Source organism: Chinchilla lanigera, unplaced genomic scaffold (assembly GCF_000276665.1).
Source record: "Chinchilla lanigera isolate Chin_1 unplaced genomic scaffold, ChiLan1.0 scaffold00014, whole genome shotgun sequence".
In the NCBI taxonomy this organism is placed as follows: Eukaryota; Metazoa; Chordata; class Mammalia; order Rodentia; family Chinchillidae; genus Chinchilla; species Chinchilla lanigera.
The window spans coordinates 13618725-13630806 of NW_004955415.1; the positions used below are offsets into that span (position 1 = coordinate 13618725).

The 12082-nt window shown below is 45.2% G+C and overlaps 1 protein-coding gene across 1 annotated transcript in view; it reads left to right on the forward strand.

The window, feature by feature from the left end:
• The window catches only part of Tmc2 (transmembrane channel-like 2), an 80860-nt gene extending 73459 nt beyond the window's left edge, over positions 1–7401 (forward strand). Inside the window, exons 17-19 of the mRNA XM_005380756.2 lie at positions 3777–3855; positions 5057–5174; positions 6902–7401. Of these exons, the coding sequence (XP_005380813.1) occupies positions 3777–3855; positions 5057–5174; positions 6902–7119 (415 nt within the window). The 3' untranslated portion in view covers positions 7120–7401. The remainder of the gene's footprint in view (positions 1–3776; positions 3856–5056; positions 5175–6901) is intronic.
• The last annotated feature ends 4681 nt before the right edge of the window (positions 7402–12082 follow it).

Below are 12082 nucleotides of genomic sequence, written 5' to 3' on the forward strand. Positions count from 1 at the left end.
CTCTCCCTCTCTCCTGGGATTCCCAACAGGCACATCTTGATGTCCCACAGCCTTTATTATTTACCTCATTCTTTTTTTTTTTTTCTTTTCTTTTTTTGGTCTTTTTTGAGACAGGGTCTTGCTATGCAGTTCAGGCTGGTCTCAAACCTGAGCTCACTTTGTAGCCCCAGCTGGTCTCAAACTTGCAACGATCCTCCTGCCTCAGTTTCCCAAGTGCTAGGACTACAGGCATGCACCACCACACCAGCCTACCTCATTCTTTTTTCTTTCTGCTCCTCAGGCTAGATAATCTTGATTGATCTGTCTTCAAATTCATTTATTCCTTCTTCTATCAACTTGAATACACTGTTGAGCAGCTCTAAAATTTTTTTCATTTTAGCTATTGTAATTTAACTCCAGAATTTCTATTTGGTTCTTTTATTTATTATGTCTGTCTCTTTATTGATTTTTATTTGATAAAATCTCATTTTCATACTTTATTTTAGTTTTTTAGACATCGTTCATTGAATACATTTAACATAATTGATTTATTTTTTTCTCAGTAAATAGAACACCTAGACTCCCTCAGGGATGATTTCTACTACTTTTTCCTCTGTGTATGGACCATACTTCCTGTTTTCTTTGGATGCTGTATGTTTCATGTCAGAAACTGGACATTCCAAATAATATATGACAGTTCCAGAAATTAGATTCTATTCCTTTCCCAGGGTTCATAGTCACGGTTGTTTATTGTTACTGGTTTGTTTAAGGGCTTTTCTAAACTACTTCTATAAACTATGCATTCTTCCTTTTGTGTGGCCACTAGCAGACCACTAAACTAACTGAACACAGCTAACAAGTGAACATAATTAAACTAATGAACAGCTAATGATTTTTAAAAGACATTTCCTCATATGCCTAGTGCCAAGAAGTCTTCTGGTATTTGCCAAGTGGCTCTGTATAAATATATGACTGCAATATTCAACCAAGCAACTTACAATGCTACCTTAGCTCTGCTTAAGCAGCAGTTCAAAGTTAGCCCAAAAGGGGAGGTTAGAGCCTTCTCAAGTCTTCCTTGGATGCGTGAACAACCATGGAAACGTAGAGCATTAAACATTATGCACATGGCCCTCTAGATTCCCAGGCGTGTTTCAAAGCTTTAAAAAGCACCAATTGTACATCACCTTTTCTAACTTCTCCTTTTAAGCTTTTTCTTATTAACTACTCTGTTGTATTAGCTTTCTCATGACTGGATACAATACCTGACACCCACAATTTAAAGGGAGGGAGATTTAATTTGCCTCACGGTTTTAGTCCATGGCTGCCTGGCCCCAAGGCAGAAACACCATGGGGAAAGGAAGTGGTGAGCAAAGGTACTCAGTTCATGGTGACCTGGGAAGCAGAGCAGGGGACTGTGCCAGAGAAAGGGGTGAGGGACCAGATATAGACCCCCAAGGCCACACCTCCATGACCCACCCAAAACAGACTCAGAAGTAGCTCCACTAATCCCTGCGTGGACCTCAAAACCAATCATTTTGGTATTCCAAGTATTATTTTCCCCAGCTTTTATTCAATACCTCATACAGCCATATTATTCAGCAATGGCCTCCTATCGTGACTGACAAATACTCTCAGAGAAAATGCTGTTCACACTGGAGGGGATCTGAATCTGATCAAATAAAGAATGCTTTAGGAATGGCATCTCCCAAGGAACCACTGGATAAATCAAATAATGGCAATTATTTGGGAATCAGGATTTGAAAGAGCTTTAACCCCATTCCTCCTTCTCCACTGACTGCTGAGATCCTGGTTTTCACTGTGATTTTGGACTGTTGGTTTTCAAACTTACTGCGAAACTGAGTGGGAGAGGGGGAGTAAGGCTACTTAAATCTTGCAAAGCTCACTGTTCTTACTAAGATTCAGCTGTTTTCCTTGACAAGACACTGAAAACCTGTGGTTAACTTTCAAGTTCTGAAAACAATTGATTCCAATCATTCTTGCCAGTGTCCTCATTGCTTTCATGGAGGAGAGAATTTTCAGAGGTTCTTCCTGTGGCATTTTTGCTGATATCTGGGTTGAACTTTAGCCTTGCAGAGTCTGTAAAGATTTTGTTAAAATCTTTCCTCTGAGCATCATCTTTTTGTCATTTAGTCATGTCTCTTTGTCTCTATAAATTCTCAAATATTCTCTGCTGCCCCTCATCAGAGCCCCCTTCAACTCAGGATGGTCCATGAGCCAGCCTTCCCTGAGCCTGTGGTCACTTCCATGGCTTCTCCTGCAGGGCTGCTGGCCTGGAAGGGAACTGAAACTCTACTCCCACAGGAAGGACCCCTCTTTGCTCACCTACTCCAGCTTTCTGGAGGGAATACAGACTTGGGGGGATGCCAGCACCCAAGGACACAGATGCAGAATCCTTTCACTTGTTCATCCATTCATGTGACACCCATGTTTACGGTCTGCCCCAACTGCCATCGCCAACTGCAAAGACGTGCGTGTCATTTTGCATCCTTGATTTCAAATCTCTCTGTTTCTAATCCTGGTATGACAGAGATGACATGACAGTGACTGCACGGTCTGCCTTGTGACCTGAGGAAATCAAGGAACCCAGACACCAAACCTGACTCTTGCAGGCAGTGAGGAGAAACGCTAAATCTGGAAACAACCTTAGAGAGAAGACAGCCACCCTCAAGCATTTTAGCTGCCATTTGTTGGGCGTGTGATCTTGAGCGAGACAAATCACCTCTCTGACCTCTAATTTCACTCTATTCAATGGGCCATCTGAGAAGATGGAGAGGACTGGCACAGAGTAGAGGCTATGAAACAAATATTGGTCCTGTCACCTGCTTTCCCTTCTCCCCTCTCCCACAGTCCCGAGCTGTTTTGAGAGGCCCAAGCAACAGCTTCAGACCTACACTTTGCCTTAGAGACAATCTGACATCTCTTCTTTAGCTATAGATGGCCTAGCCCAGAAAGGGAGCCTCAGAAGACCCAAGAAGAAGCAGCTAAGACATGAAATCCTGGGGAAAGTGACGAAGTATGGACCCAAAAAAGTGCAGGCAACAGGTGGTGCTGCTGCCAACCTAGGCGGATTTTTGGCTCTTGTGTCCCCTCCCCTCCCAGATGGTACAGTCCACATCGCAGCCCTGCTCATTGGTCCTGTAGGAGGGAAGCCCAGGCTGCAGCCTCAAAGGACACGAATTACCTAGTCAGTCAATGGCACCTGGGCTCAAAATTACAAGGCCAGAACCAGGCATTCCAGTGCAACCTGGGCAGACGACTGTCAGGGCATCTGCGGTTGCGTCTCCCAGCAAACTCCGAGATCACTTAGCATCTGTCTATCTTCTCTCCAGACTTAAAGACTGTTGAATTTAGACAAGCTATTTAACCTCTGTGAATCCCAGGGTACTGCTCTGTAAACATTAAGTCACCTGTATTACCCAGAGCCAAGCACAGAATGGGTGCCCATGAAACTTCTGCAGAGGAGAAACCCTGCCATTCTCCCATTTCTTCAGACTTCCCAGAAGAGGAGTGGTTCCTTTTGCCAACTTTTACTGAGCACTCTGAGAGCTAGAGATGTGCACACCATAGCTGCACTCAATAAAACAGAGAAGCAGGGAGGTTCAGGGCCCTCCCCATATTGAAAAAAGAACAGGGATGGCAGAATCGCCTCCATCCTGCCCGGAGGCAAAGCCTCCACTCTTGTCCCAGGAACCCAACTTTGGTTCCCCAGCATAGGCACACAGCTCTTATCATTTTCCAACATCCCAGCACATAGGAGGCCTGCTTTTCTCTTGCAGCCTGGCGATCTACTACCTGAACTCAGTTTCCAAAAGTCTCTCCAGAGCCAATGCCCAGCTGAGGAAGAAAATCCAAGCAGTAAGTTTATCAGGAGTTTCATCTTGAAGGGTGAGAAAATGTCATGATTTTGGGTGCTGTGCTTTGCTTTGTTTTGTTTCTAATTTTCTCTGTGATCCCACTGTATTATCTCAATGGTTTTCTTCTAAACCGAGCTCAAAAGTACATGTATTCTACGAAGTATCCTTGTGAGATTCAACCTTTATGCCTTTATGAGATATGCCTTTATGAGACTATTTGAGGGTACGTAACAATAAGGACAATTTTTAAGAGGTGGCTAAAGAAAAGGAGAAAGTCAAGGGGTTCAACCAAGGCTCATACATAATAAATCTAATATCCACAAAAATGTATACAGATTAAAACTTCTAAGGGGCTGAAAATGGAACTCATTGGTGGAGCACATGCTTAGCATTCATGAGACTCTAGATTCAACCACCACCAGGCTCCTCCAAAAAATTAATAGTATAAATATTAGAAGAAATACTGTCAAGTCGGACATGGTAGGACATACCTATAATCCCAGCACTCCAGGAGTCTGATGCAGGGAGTTTACAAGTTCAAGCCCAACCTGAGAAACAGAACAACTTAGTGAGACCTTGTCTCAAAATAAAAAATACTTGGAATGTGCTCAGTGCAAAGGCTCTGGGTTCAATTCCCAGTACTGGAAAACAGCAGCAGTAAGAATAATAAGGATGATGATGATGCTAATAATAAATTTTAAAATAAAAGAAATATTGTCAAAACATACTGCTATGTGCCCCGGAGCCTAACAGGTCTCCTGATTGGCCCAGGGGCAGCCTCCCACAACATCCCAGCTGACACCTTCACTTCTGACCGCTCTCTCTCAACAACACACACCCTCGAAAGGTCACACTTGCCTTCTCCAAGCCCTGTCCTCTTTGCTTCTGATCTGTCTTTCCTGGAACTAATTTAATCTGTCTTGCTGCTGTTTTCCCACCATAATTCCTTCTGTTAACTTCACTGGGCTTCTGCCCAGATATAGAAAACCATCAAAATGGAGGGAGAGCTGTTCCTCTGAATGTTGTGCAGATCTGGGGCCTGGGGTGTGCTCTCCAATTAGTTGTGAGGAACAATAACCGACGGTTGAAGGTAATCAGCAAGAACTGAAAACGCGGCCCTGCTCTCGATTCTCACCATCAGAGTTCTGAGCCTCAGACGCCCACGTCCCTGGCCAGAACCAGCAGTTCATTTTCTCCTGCAGCTCCGAGAAGTTGAGAAGAGCCACAAATCTGTCAAAAACAGAGCCGCAGACAGAGATTCAGAGGACACATCTAAAAGCAGCTCCAAAACTGCCACCCCGCTGCAAATCACCCACGCAGGTAAATTCTTTCCCTTGACAATGCTGTCTACCTGGAAAGGCATAGAGTGTACAATGTGAAATCAGACTGATTTGAGGTTGAAATCACAATACGGACAATTATAGCTGGATGAAGGTGGGCAGTCAATATGAAGCAATCACAGCACCCGCCCCATAGGACGGTGAGGAGAAGGGGTACTGTGCAGGTACAATGATTAACAGAATTCCTAACACAGAGGACAAACCAATGGATCCCAGCTAGTGGAAGTAGTTTGTGTTCTGTAAAAAAGAGAAGCACTAGAATATCAAGACTAAAAGGGTGAGAAAAGATCACATAAAATGTTCCTGGGCTTGGTGACGCACACCTGTAATCCCAGCGCTCAGATACTGAGGCAGGAGGATCACCATGAGTTCAAGGTCAGCCTAAACTACTAAAACCCAGTCTCAGGAAAAACAAAAAAAGTTCTGAAGTAAAACAGTGTCACAGGGCTTTGAAGAGTGTCACAAGGCTTTGAAGGAGAGTAATCAGAGTAGACTAGCTCCAACTTGAGCATAAAGAAAGGGCAAGCTGAAAGAGACCATCTCTGAAGTGACGCTATTTTCCTAGGATTGTGTCTGAGTTTTTTTGTTTTGTCTTGTTTGTCTTTTTGAGACAGGATCTCACTATGAAGTCCAGGCTGGCCTTCAACTCACTTTGTAGCCCAGGCTGGTCTCAAACTTGCAAAGATCCTCCCGCCTCAGCCTCCTGAGTGCTGGGATTACAGGTGTACACCACCATGCCTGGCTGTCTCTGTTCTAAACGGTGTCAGTATGTAGTTATGCTGGCCTTGGATGTGAGAATTGAAGGCGATGCACAAGAAAGGACTGATATTTTAGGAATCAGAAAAATTTTATTTATAAGTGTTCCAATTTCTTAGCAATTGCCTTTTAATTTATTCTTTATTATTTTTTAAGTATTAGCTAGAATGATTCCAGCAGCTGCAACAGGCCCAAAATGGCTAATGGCCTAAACACAGTAAAAGTTGGCATCTCACTCAGCATAAAGTCCAAATTAAGTCTATGGCCATACCACCCTGAATGCACCCGATCTCAGCCAAATTAAATGTTCCCAGTTGATGACCACAGTAGACATGTGGGGACCCTGACTCCTCCCACCCCAGGGCTCTGCCTGCAGGGGAGCTGCTGCGAGGGGAAGAGCCCAGAGGACACACTTGGAAGTGGTACCCATCTAATGCCATGATTCTGTCACAGGCACACCCACCCACAAGGGACATGTAGTCCATTTCTGTGTCTCAAAAGAACAGAAGCTGGGTTTGGTGATGAGCAGGCCAATCCCTGTCCTTAACTCAGAGTTAGGGGAAGGGGCGGAGATAAGCAGGTAAGCGCTGGATAACGTGATTCCAAAACCTGCACAACATCTTCCCTTCCATGTCAGATCTGACCCAGCAATCACTCTGGGAGGCTGCTGTTCTTCTGTCCCTATTTCATACCCTAGAAGACCTAGGGTATGAGCTCTAGCCTAAGGCTAGAGTATTGAAAATCTAGCTCTCCAGCCAGCAGACCACACTCCTCCAACAGATCTGTTTATGCAGATACCAGTGTGGCCCCAAGCCCCAGAAGGTAACCTGACCTCTCTAACACCACCAAATGGGAATAAAATCTACATAGAGCACAGGGCAGCTCTAGGAAGCTGTTCTAATTCAGGCTAACAAAATTTCCTACCTCCACATTCTTGTCTTTGTTTTCCAGAGCCCACATCTCATTCTGCTAGCCAAAGCCAGGCCCTGGAAAAGAAGGCGCGGGACACCGGAGCCTCCAGTCCTGCCAGCGGGACCCTGCTGCCTGCCTCCCAGCACCTTCCTGGGTCTCAGCCTCCGGAAGTCACACCTGATTCTGGAAAACCCCAGTCTCAGACTCATCCCTGGAAGTCAGCCTCTAGAAAGAGCACTCAGAGGCCTCCCCACTGACCGCTGGGCTCAAAGGAGCCCCAGCCTGGGGGCTGATGCTTGGGCCCACCCTTTCCCATATTCCCAAACTGATGTCCTCTTTCCAATCACACACACATGCATATTCTCTCTCTTCTCACTTCACATAGGAACTGTGCTTAGTCTCAGGCTCTTGGTGGCAACCAAGAGGAGGACAATGCCTTCTCCTACCTTTAGAGGAACTGGAGCCTTCCTTGCACTGTCCTTCCCAAAAGCTTTGTTTGGGCACCTCTGGACCTCACCCTCTAGTGAACTGCCTGGATTCAAGACTTGGGGAGGAGGGGCTGGGTATTTAGCTCAGCAGCACAGCGCCTGCCTGGCAAGCACAAGGTCATGAGTTCGATTCCCAGTACCGGAAAAAAATACCAAGAAACCAAAAAAAAAAAAAAAGACTTGGGGAGGAGGGATGGGACCATGACTGCCCTCATAGACTTTTTTCACAGTGCACATATTAGGACTCAAATTTCTGCTGCTCCACTAACTTGGAGGAAGATGTAGAAGGGCCTATGTTTCTGACCACCACATCTACCCAAAGGAGGTGAAGTGGCTTAAACAAAAGGTCCAAGGCAAAAATGAAAATAAAGGTAAATGATCCAAAATCCAGTCATGGTGAGTAAGAAGACTAGCAATAACCCCAGCACCTAGCCTGAGGAAAGCTGGTGCCAATAAACACAAAAAGTGCGATGGATGGTTTGAAAGTTTTTCAGGTGGGCATGGTGGCACATGCCTGTAACCCCAGAGCTCGGGAGGCTGAGGCAGGAGGATCATTGGGAGTTGAGACCAGCCTGGACTACAAAGTGAGTTTAAGGCCAGCCTGAATTGCACAGCGAAACTCTGTCTCAAAAAGACAAAAAAAAAGAAAGAAAGAAAATTTTTCAGAGGGTACAATGCAGAGCCTTTCTCTGGTGACACATCATGGTTCTATGAAGAGTCTCCTGGTAGGCATTCAATCAGGGAGGCCAGACTATTAAGAAAGCTGTACCAGCAGGGGCAAAGGCTTATGGCATGGTGGGAGTCACAGTCTAAGACTCTCCAATAGCCCCAGGTATCTTTTGTTTGGGGTACCAGGAATCAAACTCAGGACCTTGTGCTTGTCAGGCAGGCCCTGTGCTGCTGAGCTATATCCCCAGCCCAGCCCCAGGTATCTTGCAGACAGCTCCTTCCTTTCATCTACTCTGTGCTCCCTGACACAGGTGAGCTGTGTGACTTTAGAACCAAAGGACCATCTCACTCCATGTCTCTGAGTGTTCTAAAGGGAGTCTTCTCCCTCACTTAGCCAGACTCCTCTACTGATAACCCTACCAGGTCCCCAAAAGTTCTCAGGGGAATTTCCCACACCCTGGAGGTCAGGCAAATCCCTATGAAGAGATGGAGATTTTACACAGATTTCATAAGTATATATACTATTAAAATATTTTCCAAGTTCCCACTATTCCTTGCCCTTAATCCAGAGCTAAAACTTCACATGCAACCTGCAGTGGAGTGAGAATGGGGCCCTATGACTAGGAGAATCAGGAAAAATCAGTCCATCTCCAGGCCAGGCTAAAGACGATGCATGTGGTGATGTGACCCACAGGCAGCCACCAAATCCAGCATTACCTGTGTTAGGTCCCTTCTTCTAGGAGAGAACACCCTGCCACAAGCTTACTGACCAGAGACCTCAACACTGGAATCCAGGCTAACCCAACCAGTCAGCACTGGAAGCCCCAAGGTCAGCTGCCATGCCAACACCTGGCTTTCCATGTCACCTTGCCTGGGCTGTCAGCCCCTGTGGAAGGGAACAAGAGTGAGGTACCTTCCTCAACCATCAAACTCCTAGTCATTATTCTAATAGTTACCAGTACAAGTAAACACCTGCTACAAATACAAATAAATCACCTGTTTGACAAAGCATGATTTTATGTGAGGGGATATATTTGTTATCTCTTGCTGTATAACAAATCAGCCCAGGCCAGGGATATAGCTCAGTGGCACAACGCCTGCCTGGCAAGCACAGGGTTCTGAGTTTGATTCCTGGTACAAAAGAAAAAAAAAAAAAAAATCAGCCCCCAAACCTGATAGCTTTTTTTTTTTTTTTTTGCGGTACCAGGGATCGAACTCACAACCTTGCACTTGCCAAACCTGATAGCTTAAAAAATGGATTTTTTTTGTCTTCTTGAGACAGGGTCTCATTATGCAGTTCAGGCTGGCCTAGAGCTCACTTTGTAGCCCAGGCTGGTAAAAAATGGATATTTATTACTATTATAGTTTCTGTGGGTCAAGGATTTGGGAGTGGTTTAGATATACAGTTCTGGTTCTGGATATCATAGGCAAATTTCCAGCCCAGCTACAGTCTTTAGCAGGTTGGTCAGGGGCTGAAAGAGACATTCCCACAATGGTTCTCACATGTGACTACTGGCAGGTTTCAAGTCCTAGTTGACTGACAGACCTTGGTTACTCTCTCTATGCACTTCTCCATAGGGCTATGTGAAACTAAAATATGGAGGCAAATCTCCACTAAGGGAAATTTTATGTGGGAAGAAAGGCAGAACAGGATTACAGTCCGGGACACACACAACATGCAAGCCAGAGTGGCCTGCTGTATGTCTGGAAGGAAAGAGTGGAGGGTTTTATAAGGACAGAAAGATCTATGCAATTTATTGTGAAAGCTCTTTCGCACTTTTGGTTCTTGCAGGAGCTGGCAAACCCTGAAGGGCAAAGGCAGCCATTACTGTGTAAAGCTGGACTTACAGTCATGACTGGCAGTTCTGTCATCAGCTGCTAAGTAAAAACAGTTTTAAAACTAAGGCAGGCTATTTCACTGGACTGATTCTGTGAGACTCTCCAGAGCAGGCATCCATGAAATAAGTGTTTCCTTTCCCTTCTCTTGTCCTCTCAACTCTATTGTAGTGGGGGTATGACAAGAATGACTCCATTTCATTTAACAAATGTTAAGACCTGCTTGGATGTCCTCAAACAAGGCAGCTGGTTTCCCCCCAGAGCAAGTAACTCAAGGAGAGCAAGATGCAAGCCAGTGTCTTTTCTGACCCAGTCTCAGAAGTACTAGCATCGCTGGGCATGGTGGCTCACGCCTGTAATCCCAGCACTCAAGAGGCTAAGGCAGGAGGATCGTTGCAAGGTTAAAGCCAGCCTGGGCTACAAAGTAAGCTCAAGGCCAGTCTGAACTGCATAGCGAGACCTTGTCTCAAAAAGAAAAAAAAAAAAAAAAAAAAGATACATACTAGCATCAGTTCTACCATTTTTTTAGTCATAGAATGGAGTCACTAAGTCTAGTTCACACTCAAAAGGAAAGGGAATTAGGCATCACCTCTTTTTTTTTCTTTTTTTGAGCAGGCTGGGGGCTTGAGACAAGTTCTCACTTTGTAGTTCAAGCTGGCCCTGAACTCTCTATGTAGTCCAGGCTGGCCTTGAACTCAATAGCAATCTTCCTGCCTCAGCCTCCCAAGTGCTGGGATTATAGGCGTGTGTCACCATACCCAGCGAGACATTACCTCTTGAATGGAGAATTATCAAAGAATTTGTAGATGTATTTCCAAGTGATTGCAGAAAAACTTTAAAGTGCTTGGGGTGGAGGTAAGAAGAAAAATCCACCAGAGGATTAGTTAATAGCAGCTGCCAGAACCTCAGGCAATAGGAAATTTCTGCTGAGCTAAGGATACGAGCAGAAACATAGCCAAGAGGAAACAGATGTTCCTGCGCTGTGGCTTATAGGTGAGACATACTGTTAGGAAATGGACTGAAAGTCATTATCTCCGCGAATACACAAGTCAGAGGGAGACCAGGTATCACCCTCGATCTTCTTCACCACTGTGTCCCTGCATCTCCTGTGAGTCTGTGCACGATGGAGCTCTTCACAGAAATCGAGCTCTTAGTTACTAGAGGTGAAAGGACTGTACTCGCAGTTTCTAGCTCATTCCACCTTAAAACTTCACCCTTCACCCTACAAGGCCATCAAGCATGAAGGACCACTCCTCCTTTCTTTCCTTCCCTCAACTCTTGTATGAGTGATTTGAACCAGAGCATCTACTCAACAATCTATCCAAAGAACTATGACTGTGTCTTCCTGATAGTACCCTAGTTGATGAGTCTCCACAGAGCTCCATAGTACACAGAATCACATATGACCCAGCTACACACTTTTGGTGAAGAGCAAGGGCAACACCTGGTTTCCCTCTGACTTGTGTACTCACAGAACTGGGGGCAGACACGCCAGCAAGAGGATCTGGGCAGGGTACCAACAGCATCCACTCTGTCGGTGACCCTCAACAGTCACTGCAGACACGCTCTGAAGTATATATCCAGCCCTCCAAAGGTGGGGCACCAAGCTCCTCTTGCTCTCTAAGAAACTTTAAGAAATAAACTTCCCATGTAGCAAGGGACATTTACCTCTTGACCTTAGCAGAAAGTAGAGGAAAGGTCCCCCATGAAAAGCCATATCCACAAGGCAGTCCTCACACCAAGCACCTAAACTCTCCTGATTCCAAAAACTCAAATGCAAATTTAAATTTAGAGTGATCCTAGGTTAATAAGAGTCTCCAAGAGAAAGGAAAAGGGAAAGGAAGAAAAACAGCACAACATATATACTGCATGTAAGCTGATAAATAAAGATGTATCAGGAATCAAAATAAATGCAAATGGACTAAACACTCCAGACAAAAGGTGAAGATTGTAAGACATATTTTAAATCCCATATGCTATCTGGGTGTGGTGCTACATACCTGTAATCCCAGCACTCTGGGAGACTGAGGCAAAAAAATCAAAAGTTTCAGCCCAGCCTGGTCAATTTAGAGACAGAGTAAGGCCACGTCTCAAAATAAAAAATAAAAGGAGCAGGGGAGATAGCTCAGTGCGAAAGCCCTGAGTTCAGCAGGGTGTAGTAGCCCACGCCTGTAATCCCAGCACTCAGGAAGCTGAGGCAGGAAGACTGCTGTGAGTTGGAGGCCAG